This window comes from Larus michahellis, chromosome 8 (genome assembly GCF_964199755.1).
Source record: "Larus michahellis chromosome 8, bLarMic1.1, whole genome shotgun sequence".
Taxonomy (NCBI): Eukaryota; Metazoa; Chordata; class Aves; order Charadriiformes; family Laridae; genus Larus; species Larus michahellis.
Window position 1 is genome coordinate 17552743 of NC_133903.1, and position 17054 is coordinate 17569796.

Sequence of the window (17054 nt, forward strand, 5' to 3'; positions counted from 1 at the left end):
GGTTTTTCAAAGGCAGCCTGGCATTGTGACCACAACGAACGAACCAACGTGGAACTAGCTTACACCAGGCAACTCTCTTCCTTTCAGCATGGCAACTGGGGGGTTTTTAATTTCTCAAGGAGTATTTGCATTTGAACTTTGTTGTAATTTGTTCCTGATTTGCTGCTTTCTGCCTAACGCTGTTGAACTCCGCCTTGGCATTCTGCTCCTCTTCTCCATCTCGCTGCTGTGCAAGTAGCACGCGTTATCTTCCCGTCAAATAGCTTGTCGTGGGGAAAATTGAAACCAACAATAGCCGTTGCTCTAGGAGATACATCAGAACTCTAAACAAACAAACAAAAAAAATCACATAAGCGGTTGAAGCTTGTACTGTTTTGTCAGAACTGCCTGTCCTTGGTGACAACTCGTGTAGCTACAACTTCCTGCGGGCTCTCAGGCATGTGAACGCTGCGCTTTGACAGGCCGAGAGTGGTTACACCACAGCAGCACAGCTGAAGTTTCCTGTTGTGTGGTTTATGCACTTTGCATTTTGTACACATTACGACTTCTGCTACTGGATAAGTTACCAAATCCAGAGTTACGTCATCTGGTTATGGAAGAAGATGGCAATTCAGCCTTTCAGCGGCTTAGTGACACAAACTGACTCCTCTGACACTCGGATTGCATCATGCTCTGTTTCTCTGTTAGTGTACGCCAATGTCTAATTTTCTAACCTAGTTTCACCTAGAAAAGAGCATGACTTTTTGTATCAGACCCCAGCTGTTTTGAGAAAGGAGGTTTCTAAAACAAACAGTCAAACCAAACCCCCTCGAAAGCCCCAAACTTTGGCGTTGTGTCACCAGGAACGATTGCATGCCCAGGTGGCTCTTGTGCTGATTCTGCTACTTGGCGTTATTCTTAGGTGATGAATGAGAAGGAGGATCTTCTGCGCTCCTGAGAGGTGAAAAGATACCTTCAGTGACGTGCCTTTAGTGTTACGGTGCAAGTGGGAAAAGCGCTGTCTTTGTGTCAGAGGACAAGGGCTTGAATTCATTTACCGACAGCGTAGGGAAAGAGGACAGCAGAACAAATAGCCTCGGGGGGGTCCCCTTTGGAGGCAGGCAGCAATAACTCTGCCCTGGTTCAGCTGTTCCTCATTCGCTGCCCAAAAAGCGGAGCACCCGCAGGCTGCTGAGGAGCAGTTGAGCAACAAGAGGCTGTTGGTGCCTCCTGATCGTGTACATTTGCTATTATTCCTGGCAAGCCACTCCTACCTTTCCTGTTTTGAACTCTTGGGCTGCTTCTGTTGATAACAGTTCTCCCTTTCCCTTGCAGAGGTAGAGGGCTATCAGATATTACCGAGGCTCTTTCCTTGCAGGGAGCTTGTGACCTGAAACGACACGATACTCTTAATTCCAGGATCTGCTTGGGGCGTTTCCTCGACAAACCTGGAAAGCTCTTTGCAGCGGGTCGTTTTAAACTGTCCTCTGTTTTACGTATCTTCTTCGCTGCCAGGACTGTGGGCGCAGGAATCTCTGCGGAATTCTTGTACCAAACTCCTGCTCTGTTTTCTCTGCGGTCGTAGGTACGAAGACGCCTTGGTTCTGTTGCTGACAGAGGTGTTGAATCGAATCCAGTTCAGGTATAACCAGGCACAGCTGGAGGAGCTGGATGACGAGACACTGGATGATGATGTAAGGAGCAGAGTTGAACGATCTGCAGGTCCAGATGTTAACTCTTGCACTGGTAACACCTCAAATGTCTTTCCCTGAGCTTGTACTTCGGAGTGCAAGCAAGACAGCTGCTTCTTCACTCCATTCTTTGTGGGGTGTGAGGTTTAAAGCAGCATGAGATGCTTTTAATGAAAACGGACAAAGTCACGCTGAAAGGATATGACCTTTGTTTTTAACTTGGTTCTTATGGGGAAAAAATATAGATACTTATGTTCTAATTATCAGAAGCATTAGGTGCCCATGTCTGGTTGCTTTGGAATTTAAATGCTGAAATATCTCTGAGACAAAAGCTTTAAGCTGTCTATATTGTTGGTGCTTTCAATTAAGCTCATTTCTCCTAATTCAGTACTGGTAGACATCACCTCGATACTGATAAATGTAAAAAAGGAGTAGGTGGCCGAAACAGATGAGACCAGAGCACCGGAAGGGCAGGTTCTGCGTAGCGGATCCTTGTCATCTGAGCAGTAGCTGTGCTTTAGGAGCGAACGCGCGTGGCTTATCGCTCCGGGGGAACACGCATGCACTCCCAAGCGTGGGTTGGCAAAATTATTCTCCATTGGGTGTCTGGCAGCGTGTGAGAATCATTAAAAGCAGTATCTCTTCAGTATCGCTGTGCCCGCAACAGCCAAGCTCTGGAAAGGAGCTAGCTAAGCATCCGTCAAGACCTACTGTTCTCCAAAAAGCTGTGTGCTGTGCTCACCTTGGTGTTTCTCCCCATAGCAGCAGACCGAGTGGCAGCGGTACTTGCGCCAGAGCTTGGAAGTGGTTGCAAAAGTCATGGAGCTCTTGCCAACTCATGCCTTCTCCACGCTAGTAAGTACAAATCCAGCCCGAAAGTACAGCGTGTGAAATGAGCACCAACTGCCGGAGTTTGTTACAAGCTGTTTGATAGAGGCCACGACGCCAAACAAGTAGGGAGAGTTGTTTTTTGGATGCAAACACTTGGCAAGGAGGAGATCAGAAATTGAAGGAAGAAACTTGGGTTTTTGGCTTTGTCGAATTCCTTGGTGTCTTTTAAAGAGGGTACTTCAGTGAGCATCTGAGTCCTACTTGCTGGACACTAAACTCTTTAGAAATTCCCATCTTTCAAAGTGTAAATATTTGGCAGCAGTAAGGTAATAAACAGCACTGCTGTTTATCTTGGCCTTTACATTAGCAGGCAGCGCTGCAAATTGGGCAGAGTGGGTCGTTATTAGGGTTTTAAGGAGAGTGAAATCTTTGTTTAAACGAAAGGCTAGATACAGGTGCTGAAAAGTGCACCTCGGACAACTGGGAATTACATCTGATAAACACAGGTAAGTGCTTCTTTCCAGCTAGTGCCACTGCCGTTGCCAGAATCGGTGTTGTAAAAGTTGCCTGGCTTTGTAGCGCTGTAATGGTTTTTGAGGAGGAGATCTTGAGGCTGTAAGCCAGCGGAGCCCAAAATTCCGAGTAGTTGGTGCCTTTTCTCTGGGTGAGAAGAAAAGCGAGTATGGCAGTGGGATCTCAGACTTATTAATTCTGCTGGAGATACTCCATATCTAGACCTCTGAACTGTATTCCCAAAAAGCAGAGAAAACTGAGCTGCTGCAGAGGCAGAAGATGCCTGACCTGAACTGCTTTTTTAATTGATATTTTTATTTAAGAAACATTATGGCTGAACTAGAAGCATGTTACTAAAATCTCTGAAGTAGTGAGCAAAATGGTCCTCAGACGAAAGTAGAAATTCCTCTGCAGCGTGGTGGCACGGCACAAGTCAGCGAGAGGCAAACGCATGGGGCAGCTGTTGCCGAGACATACGGGTCATACGGCAAAGAGCATGTGGCTTCCCAAAGGAACACATTAACATGAGGAATACTACCTGTTTTTTTTTAAATAGTTCTCCTGCAGTTACCCAAAGGTGCTCAACTGTTAATTAGGCACAGCCTGTTAGGAACTTGATGGTGAGTGCTTTCCTCGAGCCCCGTGTTAGGTCATTTTTGTGCCCTGGATAATCTGGGAGATGCTCAAGCCGTTCCGTGTGCTCTCGTAGCAGCCTGCAGCACTGTCGAACGCAGCAGCTGGTCTATCAGTAGCAATTAATGAAAACTGCCGTTACTCTGTCCCACGCCGGGCAAGGGAAGGCTGCGGTTCCCTGTGCTGATGGATGAGAGAACTTCCATAAAACCAGCTACATCCAACGTGGTGACTTTGCCAGTAGAAATTCAGTAGAACTGTGCCAGGCTGAAAGAGTTGGAAAATACTCCTTCAGGTGGGATAGCTGCAAGGGAAAGGCCGGTGGGTAATTTTGTCCTGTGTGTCTACAAATGCATTCAGGCACGAAGGAAATAACCCCCCGATAGGTACCACTGAAGCACCTTGGCTGGCCGAATACAGCTTGGAAGGCTTTTTGGTCTCGGTTTGTCACCCCCCCCCCCACCATGGTAGTGTAACCTGTTGCTTAGCTGAAGTATCACCAGCATGAGGCATGTCAGCCCTGAGCAATGGCGTTGGGCTGACGCTCTTTTCCCAGACCAGGTTGCACGATGGCTGGGGCGTTTGCTCCCTTGGCTGGTTTCCCCATGGGGCTGTTCTTGATGCAGCCGGCAGAGTGCTGCCGTTTTTCCCTTCTCTGCTCTGTTACAGAGGCACCAAACTCAACTTCGGTTCAATATTTTTGACAGCTGCATTTTGAGAAGCTGATACTTAAGGGGGAGGGTGGGTGCAGCGCAGGCTTCCTGCGCTCCAGGTTCTGCCTTTCCCCTCCTGTTCGGTCTGGGTTATGCATCCATCGCCGTATCCATACTGGTGGCGTGCTGTGCCATCGCTTATACTTGACAGACCGTTATCTTGTTAGGCCGATTGCTGGTATTTGTGGGAAAAGGAGAGGGCTACCACCAGAAGTGGTGATCTCTGTTGTTTTCGTGACGGCTGTCGAGATGTGAGAAGCTGTGGCGTGCAGGATCAGCCCAGCACCCAGCAACTTGCCTTCGCTCCAAATGGCTTTTTGAAGGCGCTAGGGAGAAATAAGAAAACCGTGCTTTAACATCCTAAATCACGTTTATTTCTCGTCTCTTCTAGTTCCCAGTTCTGCAGGACAACTTGGAAGTGTACCTGGGTCTCCAGCAGTTTGTGGTCACGTCAGGGACAGGTAATAACCACCGTTCAGCACTGCAGTCCTCACTCTTTGAAGAGCTTTGTAAAAACACTCTAGACCCGCTTTGGTGTTGCTTCTTCCATATTCCATTGAGGATCTGAACACACGCGTGGTATCTAATGGCTCAGTAGTCAAACTCCGATAGCAGAGAAAAATCAAATAGTGCGACTTGGTTTTTTATTGCTATGGTTCTTGCCTTGTTCTGGTACTTGAAATGAAGATACCGTGTGTGTTAAGAACAACTCTGCAGCATCAGGTACTACATGGAGGGATAATGGTTATTTTTCCTCCCATGAAGCTTATGTAAAGAAAGCTTACGCTCCTGTTTGGTTTGGGCACAAATCTGGTGTGAAGCTGTCCGCCACAGGGGCGTTTTTATTTAGGCTTGAATTAAGACCATTGTGAGTCAATGAGAAGACGAACTACTACATTGAGGATGTAGTGGTATTTTCGGAAGACTTATCTAGCTGGTGTTTGAGGAGCCTTCATGTATGAAGTAGTTTAGAAAGATACCAGTGCTCTCAAATGAATTAAAAGCATGAGCGTAGCTTTGCTCCTTCCTGAGAAATAAGGAATTAGTGAGATCTGTACAAGAGAAGATTGTAGCTAAGGTTATATTTAAGTTTTCTGGTATGACCAGGAAAGGAATCTGTTACATCTTCAATACTGCTACGCGTGGCAGAATGGTGATTGTTGAATACACAGCTCAGGAAGAAATGCTTTCAATTTTAGGGTCGTTTCAGAGCTAGGGTGAGCAGTGTGTAGGTTTTTTATGCTGTAGCGACAATCTGTATTGGAGGCTGTTGCGTGGACTGGCTTGTTGAGCTGATGGCTCAGAAGTAGCATCTCAGACGCAGCCGGGGATTCAGAACTGGGTGGCACTGCGCTGGTGCTGATGGTACATAATGGCAAGCTTGTTGCTGAAAACTTAATCAGAGATTAAATACGGGCAGTGGAAAGAAAAACAGACTTTTCTTTGAGCTGTCGTGTTGCAGGACGTGTTTGCTTTTTTAGTAAAAGGTCTGGAATGTTTGGAGACCAGGTATAGGCAACCGGGACAATTGCGTAGGTAATATGACTAGCAGAGCTGGTTATCGGTATGTTTCTTGTGTCTGAGAAATATGAGAGCAAAAAACCACGCTTCAGATCAGAAGCGAATGCACTCTCGTGTTCCAAATCTGCTGCTGCCAGAGCGTTTATTGCAGCATAGCCAGCAGAGGGAGTGTGAGTAATGACCTTCTCCGCAGAGCTGGCGTTGGTTTTGATGTCAACGGATAACCGAAAAGGCTCCTGTCTATGTAGGTAATAGTATGAAATAGAAGAAAATACATGTATAAAAGGCTGGAATAGTTGGTACCATCTGCTTCAGCCTTTAAAGAGGGATTTAGTGTGCGGCAGGGGGAACAGTTGAACTTGTCTTCCTCAGTTTGAGTATCTCCGTCACTTGGAGAATGCTCCGATTTGAACTGTGACCCACTGCCGAGCTAATTTGAGAAGAATGCTTGTAATGTAATTAGAATAAACTTTGCATTTCCTGTAGCTTTGTAATTAGGTTTCCCAGCCCAAAGAGCTGCATTTATTAGTCACAAGGTTATGTGTTTTTTCTTGCCCAAGGATTTTAAAGTATGAGTTTTCAGACTGCTGGGCTCTTAGTCGGTGGCTATTAGCACAAGTGATTATTAACACTTGGGTCTTTTGGCCCCATGGCTAATGAACCATGATGTCGTTTCAGGTCACAGGCTGAACATCACTGCCGAGAACGATTGCCGTCGTTTGCACTGCTCCTTGCGGGACCTGAGCTCCTTGCTGCAGGCCGTGGGTCGCTTAGCGGAATACTTCATTGGGGATGTGTTTGCCGCCCGGTTCAATGATGCTCTTACAGTGGTGGAGAGGTAGGTGCGGGAGGGGGAGCTGCTGTCCCTTCACCCCGCCAAGGAGCAACTGTCACCCCTGCAGTGAGTGTGAAAACCAAGGTCTCTTTCTGCCTCCCCTCGTTATGATTAAGTTGAGATGCTGAGACCTCAGTGGCCAGAACCTGAATTGTTACGTTCATCGGCGTGAAGTTTCCCAGACAACTGTCTAAATCCTTAACCAAAGAAATAACTAATAAGAGGGATTAAATAAAATTAGCCACTTGACAAGATGGAGGTGCTTTGTTTTCCAGCATCTGCATTTGTGATGCAATGAAATGGGACGTAGAGTCTGATTACTTCAGAGTTGTATCTCTCAAAGCTAAATCACCAAAATCTCTTTTCTTAAATGAAAAGCTCCGTGGAAAACTGAAAAGTGAATGTCATTTGATTCTTTGCCTCCAAGAGACTTAATTAGCACATAGTTGCAAATTACAGGTTTTCAGGGCTTTACACAGCTGCCTCGGGTATGTTTTTTCATTTCCATGCAGGAACATCACACTTTTTTCATCTTATCACAAGCAATGAAATAGACTCCACTCGATTTTCAACCAAATGGTCTGAATCTTGTCTATGTATTAGCTAAATACTGACACAGGCGTGCCAAGAGCTGCATTCAGATAAGATGTTTGAGCACATTTGTATGGGTGTATATCCATCTTACAGCCCCTTTATGCTGCCGTACATGTGTTTGCTTCCAGGCTGGTAAAAGTAACGCTATATGGATCCCAGATTAAACTGTACAACATCGAAACTGCAGTACCATCTGTGTTGAAACCCGACCTTATCGATGTGTGAGTATGAAGATACGCGCTGCAAACGATTTGTGTCCGAATTGGGTACCTCCATGGGGTGGAGGAAGCATTAGATCCCCTCGGTCTGGTGCCCTCACCCCTTGCTTGGCAAATGTTCTGAAAAGCGCATCTCTTTTAACTGTTGAAGGTCAAGGCTGCTGCCAGCGTTTGGGACCGCTGGCTCCTCAAATTGATACGCTTGGGTTATTTAAAGAAAAATATATTTGTGATCAGCAGTAAAAATGCCCGTTATATTAGCTCCAAAAGCAAACTGTTATTCTGCCCTGCCCCCTTAGTTCTTTTGCAGGGTAATTAAATGATGAAGTAAGTGTTATAATAGTGGTATTATAAGAAATGGCTCCACTGTCAGTGTGTGGTTCCAGTTTCTGGATTTTTTGCTATCTAAGTCAGATCTATAGCTCAGGCAAAAGATGTTTTTCCTAGCACAGGGTTTCAAGTCCTTGGCTTCCAAGACAAACGTGTGCCTTCCAGCTATGCAAGCCAGTTCTGAAACAAATGAATGCCTTCGATCCAGAAGCTGGCATTAAGTGTGAAATCTTCATGCTGCTAGTAACAGAACACGGCTCTGACAGCCTCTTAGGGACCTTCCATTCCTAAGGCTGTGTAGTACAAACCTGTTTCCTACCAGCTGGCATTTTGTGAGCAGAATTTAAGGTTGTCCTTTTAAGCACATTGCAATTACATGTGTAGCAGCTCCTTGAAAAACCCCTGCTAGATTTCATCATATAGTTCCCTGGATTTCTCCTAATAATCCCAAGTTACTAGCGCTGAGTTTTGTGCAGGTGATGTTGTTTTAATGACCTCTTTCCTTTTCTCCTTTAAAATAATTTGGGGAGGTGGGGGGGGGTCCATGATCTGTTAGTGAGGGGTTTTCATGCTTTTCTCTGGCCAATGTCCCTGAAGAAACCTCTGATCCGTTTTCCAAAGCTAGCCTAACAAAGGTGCACTGTCGGACATTTGGAGGACACCTGTCTGGTCCCAAAGAAATGCCCTGACTCAAAAACCTTAATGTATGCCAAAAGGATAATTATAAAGTATAATTATAGTCAGCCTGCCAGTTGATTATAACTTGACTGGATCAATTTATACCTTTGGCTTAATACTGTTGCTCAGTGGGTGAGTCCAGTTACAGCACACCTTGAGTGTACAGGGTCCAGGACAAAAAAAAAACAAACCAAAACCAGTTTTAAAAGAAAAAGCTGCCAACTTTGTCTGAGAATACCAATATTCTCTCCCAGTGTGCTGTCAAAACTGCCCGCCGTGCTCAGGGCTTGTGCCCTCCTGCGGCCGTCCTGCGTGTGTACCTTTTATCCTGCGTACTGACCTTACCCTTGCTCTGCTCCTCCGCAGCCACGCTCAGTCCCTGGCAGCGCTGCAAGCCTACGCTCACTGGCTCGCCCAGTTCTACAGCGAAGTCCACCGGCAGAACCCGGAGCAGTTCATCTCTCTCGTCTCCACCGCTCTGGAGGCGATCACCCCCCTCATCAGCTCTAAGGTATCTTCGTCAGCGCTGGGCTGAGGCCGGGCTCCGTCGAGAGCAGGAGACCCTGCAGTCCTGTTGTGTCGGGGTGTTTAATGGTCTGCTCTGGACCACGCTGTGGGTCCTGATGGGACCCAGAGCTGGATGTCTGTCTTCCAGAGCCACAGCAGATGTCTCATGTGAGGTTAGACCAAGAGCAGTTCTAAATAGCACTGTGAGGCTAATATGAGAGTAAGCGACTCACAGGCATATAGAAATTCAGTCTAATGGCTTGAAAGCGGGGAAATTTCTCTCTACCACAGTATTAAGGGAGCTGAACCTGTGCTCTGATTGGCAAATAAATACTCCAGACTGTCTTGCTTGCGAAAACCTAGTAGTGGTTGTCTGTCTGACGCCAGTGTTGCATCCTGTGGTTCTGAGGGAGGGGGGGGTGTTGGGGGGCAGCCTGACCGCCAGCCCCGTCTGTTTCAGGTGCAGGAGAAGCTGCTGCTGTCTGCGTGCCACCTCCTCGTCTCTTTAGCCACCACAGTGCGACCAGTGTTCTTGATCAGCATCCCAGCAGTCCAGAAGGTGTTCAACAGGATCACGGACACTTCTGCTCAGCGGCTCCCTGACAAGGTGATTTGTCTCAAATGTGAAGAATGTAGGTTAGGTGTTAGTTCTTACCGTAGCGAGGTATAACCTCAAAAAAGAAAAGAACAGGGTGGGGGGCGAGGGCAGCAGTTATCTCTGTACTGTGGACATCCAGGAATCCCAGTGATAGATTGTCAGTAATGATCTATTTCAAGCAACAAGCAGAAGGAAAAAACACAATTGCATCTCTTAGATGTTATTCCCGTCTCGCTTGGTGACGCAGTCCTTGGTTCTTCATCATCTTTACAGTTCAGGCACCTTGATTCTGACCTACATAAAGTTTTCTGTGAAACTTAACGTTAGCATTCCGTGTACCTCGCTCCAAGTTAGTTATCTATACTACAGAAGTACTGAAAAGCCACAGTGGAGGCTGGAGTATGTGTATGTATACACGTATATATGTGTTGTGTGCTGGCATGGAGGCATGAAGTGCCGTACAAGCATAGAAGCTTAGTGTGTGAACCAGACAAGGAGTAATGAAAGCGGTGGCATCTTTGGTTTATGAATATGAAGAACAGAGACTTACCGTTGCAGGGAAGGGCTGACGGAGCTGGGAGCTGCTTCCAGCCCTTAAGTCATGAAGATTCGCTTCTCTCTTACCTCGCAGAGCTGTTTTCACTTGGGCTCATCTTCTTCATTCTTAACCAGTGAGCACTGCTGACGTCGTGGGCAGCTGTAAAATGTCACTGGACAGTAGGGTTCTGCTCTAGCGTAAAGCTGAATAGGAAACATGGTGAAACTTCGTCTTTTTGCTTGACGTCTCGTTGCTTCTAGGCCCAGGTGTTGGTGTGCAGAGCGCTGTCGAACGTATTGTTGCTGCCCTGGCCAAACCTTCCGGAGAGCGAACAGCAGTGGGCGGTTCGTTCCACCAACCACGCCAGCCTGATCTCTGCCCTCACGAGAGAGTATCGCCAGCTGAAATCCAACGCCATCTTGCCACAGAGGAAAGTGCAGCTGGAGGACAGTAAGTACCAAGTTTCTTGGTGTGTACTGTCTCCTGACAGCAGACAGGCATCGTTAAGCTGTTCTTCTAATAATTACTTTGGCTGAGAAACTGTATTTAGCATATAGGGAGGACAGGAAAGGAGCAATTTGTCTTTTCTTTCCTTTTTTAGAGACCCTTTTGTGGGTGGGTGAAGGGCAGTTTCACCCCAAGTTGCCTGTAAACTCTTCCATCAAAGTACTGTTTTCCGCAGTCGTGCAGGGAAGGTGGGATCGAGTCTGTGATAAAACTTGGAAGTGCAGTGATTGCGTTAGGAACAGTTAACAGCCTAATGCTGGGACCGCCACGCTACAGTATTGGAAACACTGACTGGAGACCGTGTTAATGAAGATTATGGTTATAAAAACTCAAGGGGAAACTAAGAATTTCTTACAGACTTAGGAAGTAGCGTAGAGGGTGTATATATTTAGGAGGAGGGCCCTGAACTGGTGGGATCCAGGCACCTTTGGAAGTTTCTGTGCATGTTTTGGGTATGTGGGTTTTGGGGGGTTTGTTTTGGGGTTTTTTTTTTTTGAGAATCGCTTTAAAAATCATTTGGAAGAGAGGGCTCTTGGGGCTGCTCACGAGAAGAACATCAGCAGACAGCTCACAGGGGTTGAACTGGGCCAGTTAAGGTCTCCCAGCGTTTGGGTTGGCTCCCAGTGACTGTGTATCACTCCAGTTGTTTCTTTCAGAAATAGAAATCCGCAGTATATTTTTGCTGCCATAATGCGCTGCTTTTTTCCTGGCTAGTGTTTCTTCAGCATTAGCATATTGTGAATAATGTTGTTTGTAGCTCCCCTCGGCCTCAACTACCCGAGTGGTTGAGCACGTGTAGGGCAGTAAGCCTGTATAATTTAAGAAAGCGACACAGTGACCTAACTGAACCTGTTTAAAGGTTTAAAACATGAACGTGCACTTGGGAACATTTTTGACTCCAGCTTGTGTTAGGTGTATATGCCGCCTTGTAGATTATTTTAGTTTTATTTTAGGTAGTTATTTCAGATTATTTTAGCATGTGTGAGCTTGACTTCTCTTCCTTTCTTGCCTCCGCGTAGTTTTGACATGTGCAGGAAGTATCAGCCTCTCTTTATTTTGCAGCCAAAGTGATCATCCATCAGACACTCAGCGTTTTAGAAGATATTGTAGAAAGTATCTCTGGAGAATCCACCAAGTCTCGGCAGATCTGTTATCAGTCGCTGCAAGAATCCGTGCAGGTCTCACTAGCCCTCTTCCCAGCTTTCATTCATCAGTCAGGTATAACCATAGGACAGGCTTTAATGCTGTGAGTAGCTTTATGCCCTGCTGATAACATCCAAAGTTGTCATCAGAGAATCGTGGTGGTGTGAAGTGTGTGGGCTTGTTTGTGCCTAAGTGTAATGTCAGTCTGGGCTTCCGGGTGGGCTGGGCTGGGCTGAATCAGAAAGGGAGATCTCTGCCGGCCAGGATACAGGCATGGAGGTTTGTCGCACTTCCAGATGATGGAGATGCCTTGTGTTGCGTTCAGCAGTGAATCAGGAACGGAGCTGATCCTGAGCACAAAAAAAACCCCAATTTAAAATACCTCGTCTGGCTATTTTTGCTGTTTACATTCTCTCCAGAAGCTTGAGGACAAAGCGGAGTAGATTTCATCAGATGAGGTCAAACGACCTCAATGTGCCCTTGTGGCCAAGAAGGCCAATGGCATCCTGGGGGGCATCAAGAAGAGAGTGGCCAGCAGGTCAAGGGAGGTCATCCTCCCCCTCTGCTCTGCCCTGGGGAGGCTGCACCTGGAGCGCTGGGTCCAGTTCTGGGCTCCCCGGTTCAAGAAGGACAGGGAGCTGCTGGAGAGGGGACAGCAAAGGGCTACCAAGATGCTGACAGGACTGGAACATCTCTCTGATGAAGAAAGGCTGAGGGATTTGGGTCTCTTCAGTCTGGAAAAAAGACAGCTGAGGGGGGACCTTATCAACGCTTATAAACACTTAAAGGGTGGGTGTCAGGAGGATGGGGCCCTTTTCAGTGGTGCCCAGGGACAGGACAAGGGGTAACGGGCACAAACTTGAGCATAGGAAGTTCCACCTAACCATGAGGAGGAACTTCTTTGCTGTGAGGGTGACAGAGCCCTGGCACAGGCTGCCCAGAGAGGTGGTGGAGTCTCCGTCTCTGGAGACATTCCAAACCCGCCTGGACGCGTTCCTGTGCCACCTGCTCTGGGTGACCCTGCTCTGGCAGGGGGTTGGACTGGGTGATCTCCAGAGGTCCCTTCCAACCCTACCATTCTTTGTTTCTGTGACATGGGGGACTTTTTCCCCCTGTAAAAGCAAGGCTGCTGAGACGTAACCAGGACTGTTGCTTGACGATCTTGTGGCCAATATCACATCAGGGTAGCTCGAATGCCCGGGACTACAGCAGCTTCTCTTATGAAGAGCAAGGCGTTCCCGGAAAACTTTTGGAGCTAGGTGGGATTTTCTCAGTGAAGCAGGCGTGGGGGAGGCAAACCAAAGTTGAAACACAGAGGGGATCCAAGACAGCAAGCTGATGCTGTGACTCCAGTGAACTGTTGTTTTCGGAACAGGCTAGCAGCCTCGTGCAGTTGCTATGTATTGGCTATAAAAGGCTGTATGAAGGAGGAGTTGAGCAGCGTCAGCTTACCGTGGTTATTCAATTAAGCGTGTTGGGACTGATGAAGAATTAGCTACAGTGCTGATCAGGTAACTGCATAACCACGTGCTGAAGACAACTTCTGAAGTCAGAAGGGTCTCTTCAGTTCCTGCCAAAAAAAAAAAAAAAAAAAGAAAATAAAGAGGAGCTGGATTGTCTCCTGGCCATCCCGAGCTGTGTAGCTGTTTTGGATTTCCTTGTGTTTCCTGTTAACCCTGTACGAGCAGTGAGCAACTGGAGATCGGCCCAGCCCATCGCCAGGGCTTTGTTCAAGCACTCTGTGTAGGCAGACCAGGCTAAGGGCCTTGCTGGTAGTATTTTATTTGTTCGGCGTTGTTTGGTGCTGGCTGTATTTATCATCCCTGGTGGCTTTCGGAAATGGATGAACAATCTTTAATCTTGTTAAGCTAAAGAACAATCTTTAACTTCTAAATAACAGCTGTTGGCTTCGGTTTCTAATAGCAACCCTGCTGCCAAATTTCCAAGAGTAAATGGGGTTCCCTGTACAGGAGGAGCAAATCTCACATAAAAGACTTTATTGATGCCCTTGAGTGTTACCTTAACTTGTTCCTTTTGCTTTCCTGTTCCTATCTTAGATGTGACGGATGAGATGCTGAGCTTCTTCCTCACTCTGTTTCAAGGACTGAGGGTGCAGATGGGAGTGCCTTTCACCGAGCAGATCATACAGACCTTCCTAAACATGTTCACCAGGTATTGTCCCACACTGGTCGCTTCTTTCTTATCCCTCGGCATGATTTATCTTAGTAAGCTGCTCACACAACAGGCCCCTAAAGAGCGTAGTGTTTCCAACCCCTTGTGTCCAGACTTTTTTCATGTTCCAGGGCTAAATCTAAGGAAAAGCCTTCAGGTCTGAAGTCACCCAGCCCACGCACATCAATCAGACAGGCCATCGTGCAATTTCAGCTCTCCCATGGGCTTTCTGGAAGCGCGTGATACGGAACCAGACTCTTGCATTGCATATTAACTCCTACCCAAGATCTGAGGGTGCCCCAACTACCATTCAGGCTTTTGTTCAGGAGTGGGGGTGGTGTCTATCAATCCTCAGTCAAAACCTAGCTCCCTTTTGTGACTTAATATACTTGGTCTGTATTAGTTGAGCAAGTTTAGAGGCACTACCTCCTTTCCTTTAAATTAAGTAACCCTGGAGATCTCTGGGAAGGTTCCTATGCAATGACTTTGTTTTTTGTCGTAGAGAGCAGTTGGCAGAGAGCATCCTCCACGAGGGCAGCACTGGCTGTCGGGTGGTGGAGAAGTTTCTGAAAATTCTGCAAGTGGTGGTACAAGAGCCAGGCCAAGTATTCAAGCCTTTTCTACCCAGCGTCATCTCACTGTGCATGGAGCAGGTCTACCCCATCATTGCAGAGGTAGGACTGTCCTTGGGCGAGGCGAAGGAAGGGGAGACAGGGAGGGAAGGCATTGCTGCTTTTTGTTTTCCAAGAGCTGTAAATGTCAGCCCCTGGGCAGGGAAAACTGGGTGGCTGGGCAGTGGGAATTGGAAGCGGTCAGGAATTGTCAAGAGAGGCTAAAAATACAGATGTGCTCAAAGCAGGAGGTAAAACACAAAACTCGGTGATGTGTTCTTAGCCTGACCCAACAGTTGCCTAGTTTGGTGCCTTCCTTAGCAGAAAATGCTTTGATGCTGTGGTACATTGGCTACAAAGCTCTGCCCTGGGTGGCCACCTGACAGGGTGCTCCTAGAGTGGGATCCAGGGGCTGAGCGGGATTCCGGCACACGAGCCTGCTTTGAGTTTGTTTGTTCTCTCCTCCTAGCGCTCATCTCCTGATGTGAAAGCGGAGTTGTTCGAGCTGCTTTTCCGGGTCCTCCACCACAATTGGCGATACTTCTTCAAATCTAGTGTGTTGGCTAGTGTCCAAAGAGGAGTAGGAGAAGAGCAGATGGAGAACGAAGCACAGTTCAGTGCCATTATGCAGGTAACTCAGCCTCCATAACCCTTTCTGCAACGGAGCGTATGCTACCGGTGTCGGTGCCTTCAGCGCGTGGCTGATGGGGATTAGACCATGTCTTGAGCGAGGTCTTGCCTTCAGGAGCTACGGAAAAATCAAAGCGCTGGTGGAGTGGTCTTTGCTGATGTGCTCGCAAGGCACGGTGCCTCACTGAGACAGGGAGCAAGCAGTGAGGAAGGAATGTTAATTCCTTTCCATGTCCCATCCTGCATCTGGACCTAAAAATATATTGCTGACTCTGACCCATTTACTTTCTGTTACAAGTCTTGTGGCTAACACTGGGACAAATCGTCAGTGCAGGAAAGTTTTCCTGAGACTGAGGTGTCTTTTGGACTTGTTCGGTGCTGTACCATGGGATCGGGTAGAGAAGGGTCAGTGGGGTAATCTCCTATATAGGCCTGGGGAATAGAGAAGGCAAAGGCAGCATGCCAGGGCATATATGGAGCCAGCAAAGTTTTAATCCCAACAGACTGTATTCCACGTGGTACTTAAGTCAGAGCTGGCCAAATGAGTTCCCGTGCGGTTCATAGATGTAAGAACTGTCCCCAAAAGAGGCAGCGCAACTCCAACGAAAATGAGAAAAAAAAAAAAAAAATAATGGGTTATCAGAGTAGCTGGTGTGGGGCCCTTCACCTCCAGCCCTGGTCGGTGTAAACAACAGCACGTTTGCACCATGCCCTGCAACCTCAGAGTGTAGGGCTTGTCCTCCGAGGGCGGTGGACGCCGGAGCGAAGGGCCACGTGCTTAGATTTCAGGCGGCAGGGTTTTTTGCAGAGCCGCCCCATTGTGGAGCGCTTCTCCCTGGGTCCCTTCTGAGCCGGGAGTGAAGAGGGAGCTCTTGCGCTGGCATAAAGCGTGCTGGTGTTTCTCTCTGGCCTTTCCTAATCGTAACGTTTTTTGATGTGAGTGAGGCCCAGGCAGGTCCATGCAGGGCTGTCCAAACATCTCAGTCTCTCCTGACGCTCGGTCTCTTGTTTTTTTCTTTAAATGCTCTCCGTTGCGAGAGCAGCCCGTGTTTTGTGTTGAGGGTATGACTACTTTGTGTGCTGGTTTCCACAGATCCGAGTCCAGAACTGGCTCAGTCTTGAAGGGACCTGGGCCTTTTTTGTCCCTCTAACAATAAATGGCTGATGTGGGGGAATAAATTCCTCTGTTCATGATGCCTTGGAGCAGCAGCTGGTAACATTCTGCTGCCTGCCTCTGTACAGAGCGTAGCAGATCTGCCTGCCTCATCTGTACAGTGTTCCAGAGGAGCTCAGGGTGTAAAAGGTGTTTTGTCACGACGTCTGTGCAGGCCCACCAGACTAGTTCAGCACAGTCCATCAAATTTTGTTCCTGGGGCTCTTTCCTCCTTCTGTAACGGCCAGGTCAACCTCCCAACTCTAACTTCTTTCAAATTTAGTGCAGTAACACGTTAAACACGTCTGCCAGTTGCCTTGGTCTCTTGACTTAGATTGAGAACAAGACTCACGTGCGTGTTCTGGTTTCGTTCGTGCTTGCTGTGCTGCCTTAGGTAGCATCCCTGGGAAACAGCCGAATCCTTCGGGAGCAAGCTGCCTGCCAGGGCAGCTGTGCTCGGCATCTGCGTTCCTCCAGCTTGGCCCGCCTGCTCCCAACAGACCTAGCCTAGCAACTGTTCCGCGAGGATACGAGTGTGTTTCCACCAGAGTTCCTGCATTCCCGTTGGTCTGGCAGCAGTGCGGTTGACTTAAACAACCACCTCTCTTAGCAGTTTGCCGCACCGAGAAGCAATAGAGGCTCCCAGGGGTTTGTCAGGG

General features: G+C 47.7%; 1 protein-coding gene across 2 annotated transcripts in view; it reads left to right on the forward strand.

Annotated features, from left to right (window-relative positions):
• XPO6 (exportin 6) overlaps positions 1 to 17054 on the forward strand; it is a 59273-nt gene that overhangs the window by 39037 nt on the left and 3182 nt on the right. Inside the window, exons 10-21 of one of the 2 annotated variants that reach the window (XM_074598026.1) lie at positions 1565 to 1673; positions 2433 to 2525; positions 4752 to 4821; positions 6560 to 6719; positions 7439 to 7531; positions 8903 to 9047; positions 9504 to 9650; positions 10440 to 10629; positions 11749 to 11904; positions 13887 to 14001; positions 14504 to 14675; positions 15082 to 15243. In XM_074598026.1, coding sequence (XP_074454127.1) covers positions 1565 to 1673; positions 2433 to 2525; positions 4752 to 4821; positions 6560 to 6719; positions 7439 to 7531; positions 8903 to 9047; positions 9504 to 9650; positions 10440 to 10629; positions 11749 to 11904; positions 13887 to 14001; positions 14504 to 14675; positions 15082 to 15243 — 1612 coding nt within the window. The remainder of the gene's footprint in view (positions 1 to 1564; positions 1674 to 2432; positions 2526 to 4751; positions 4822 to 6559; positions 6720 to 7438; positions 7532 to 8902; positions 9048 to 9503; positions 9651 to 10439; positions 10630 to 11748; positions 11905 to 13886; positions 14002 to 14503; positions 14676 to 15081; positions 15244 to 17054) is intronic. The other variant, XM_074598027.1, reaches the window with a different exon arrangement.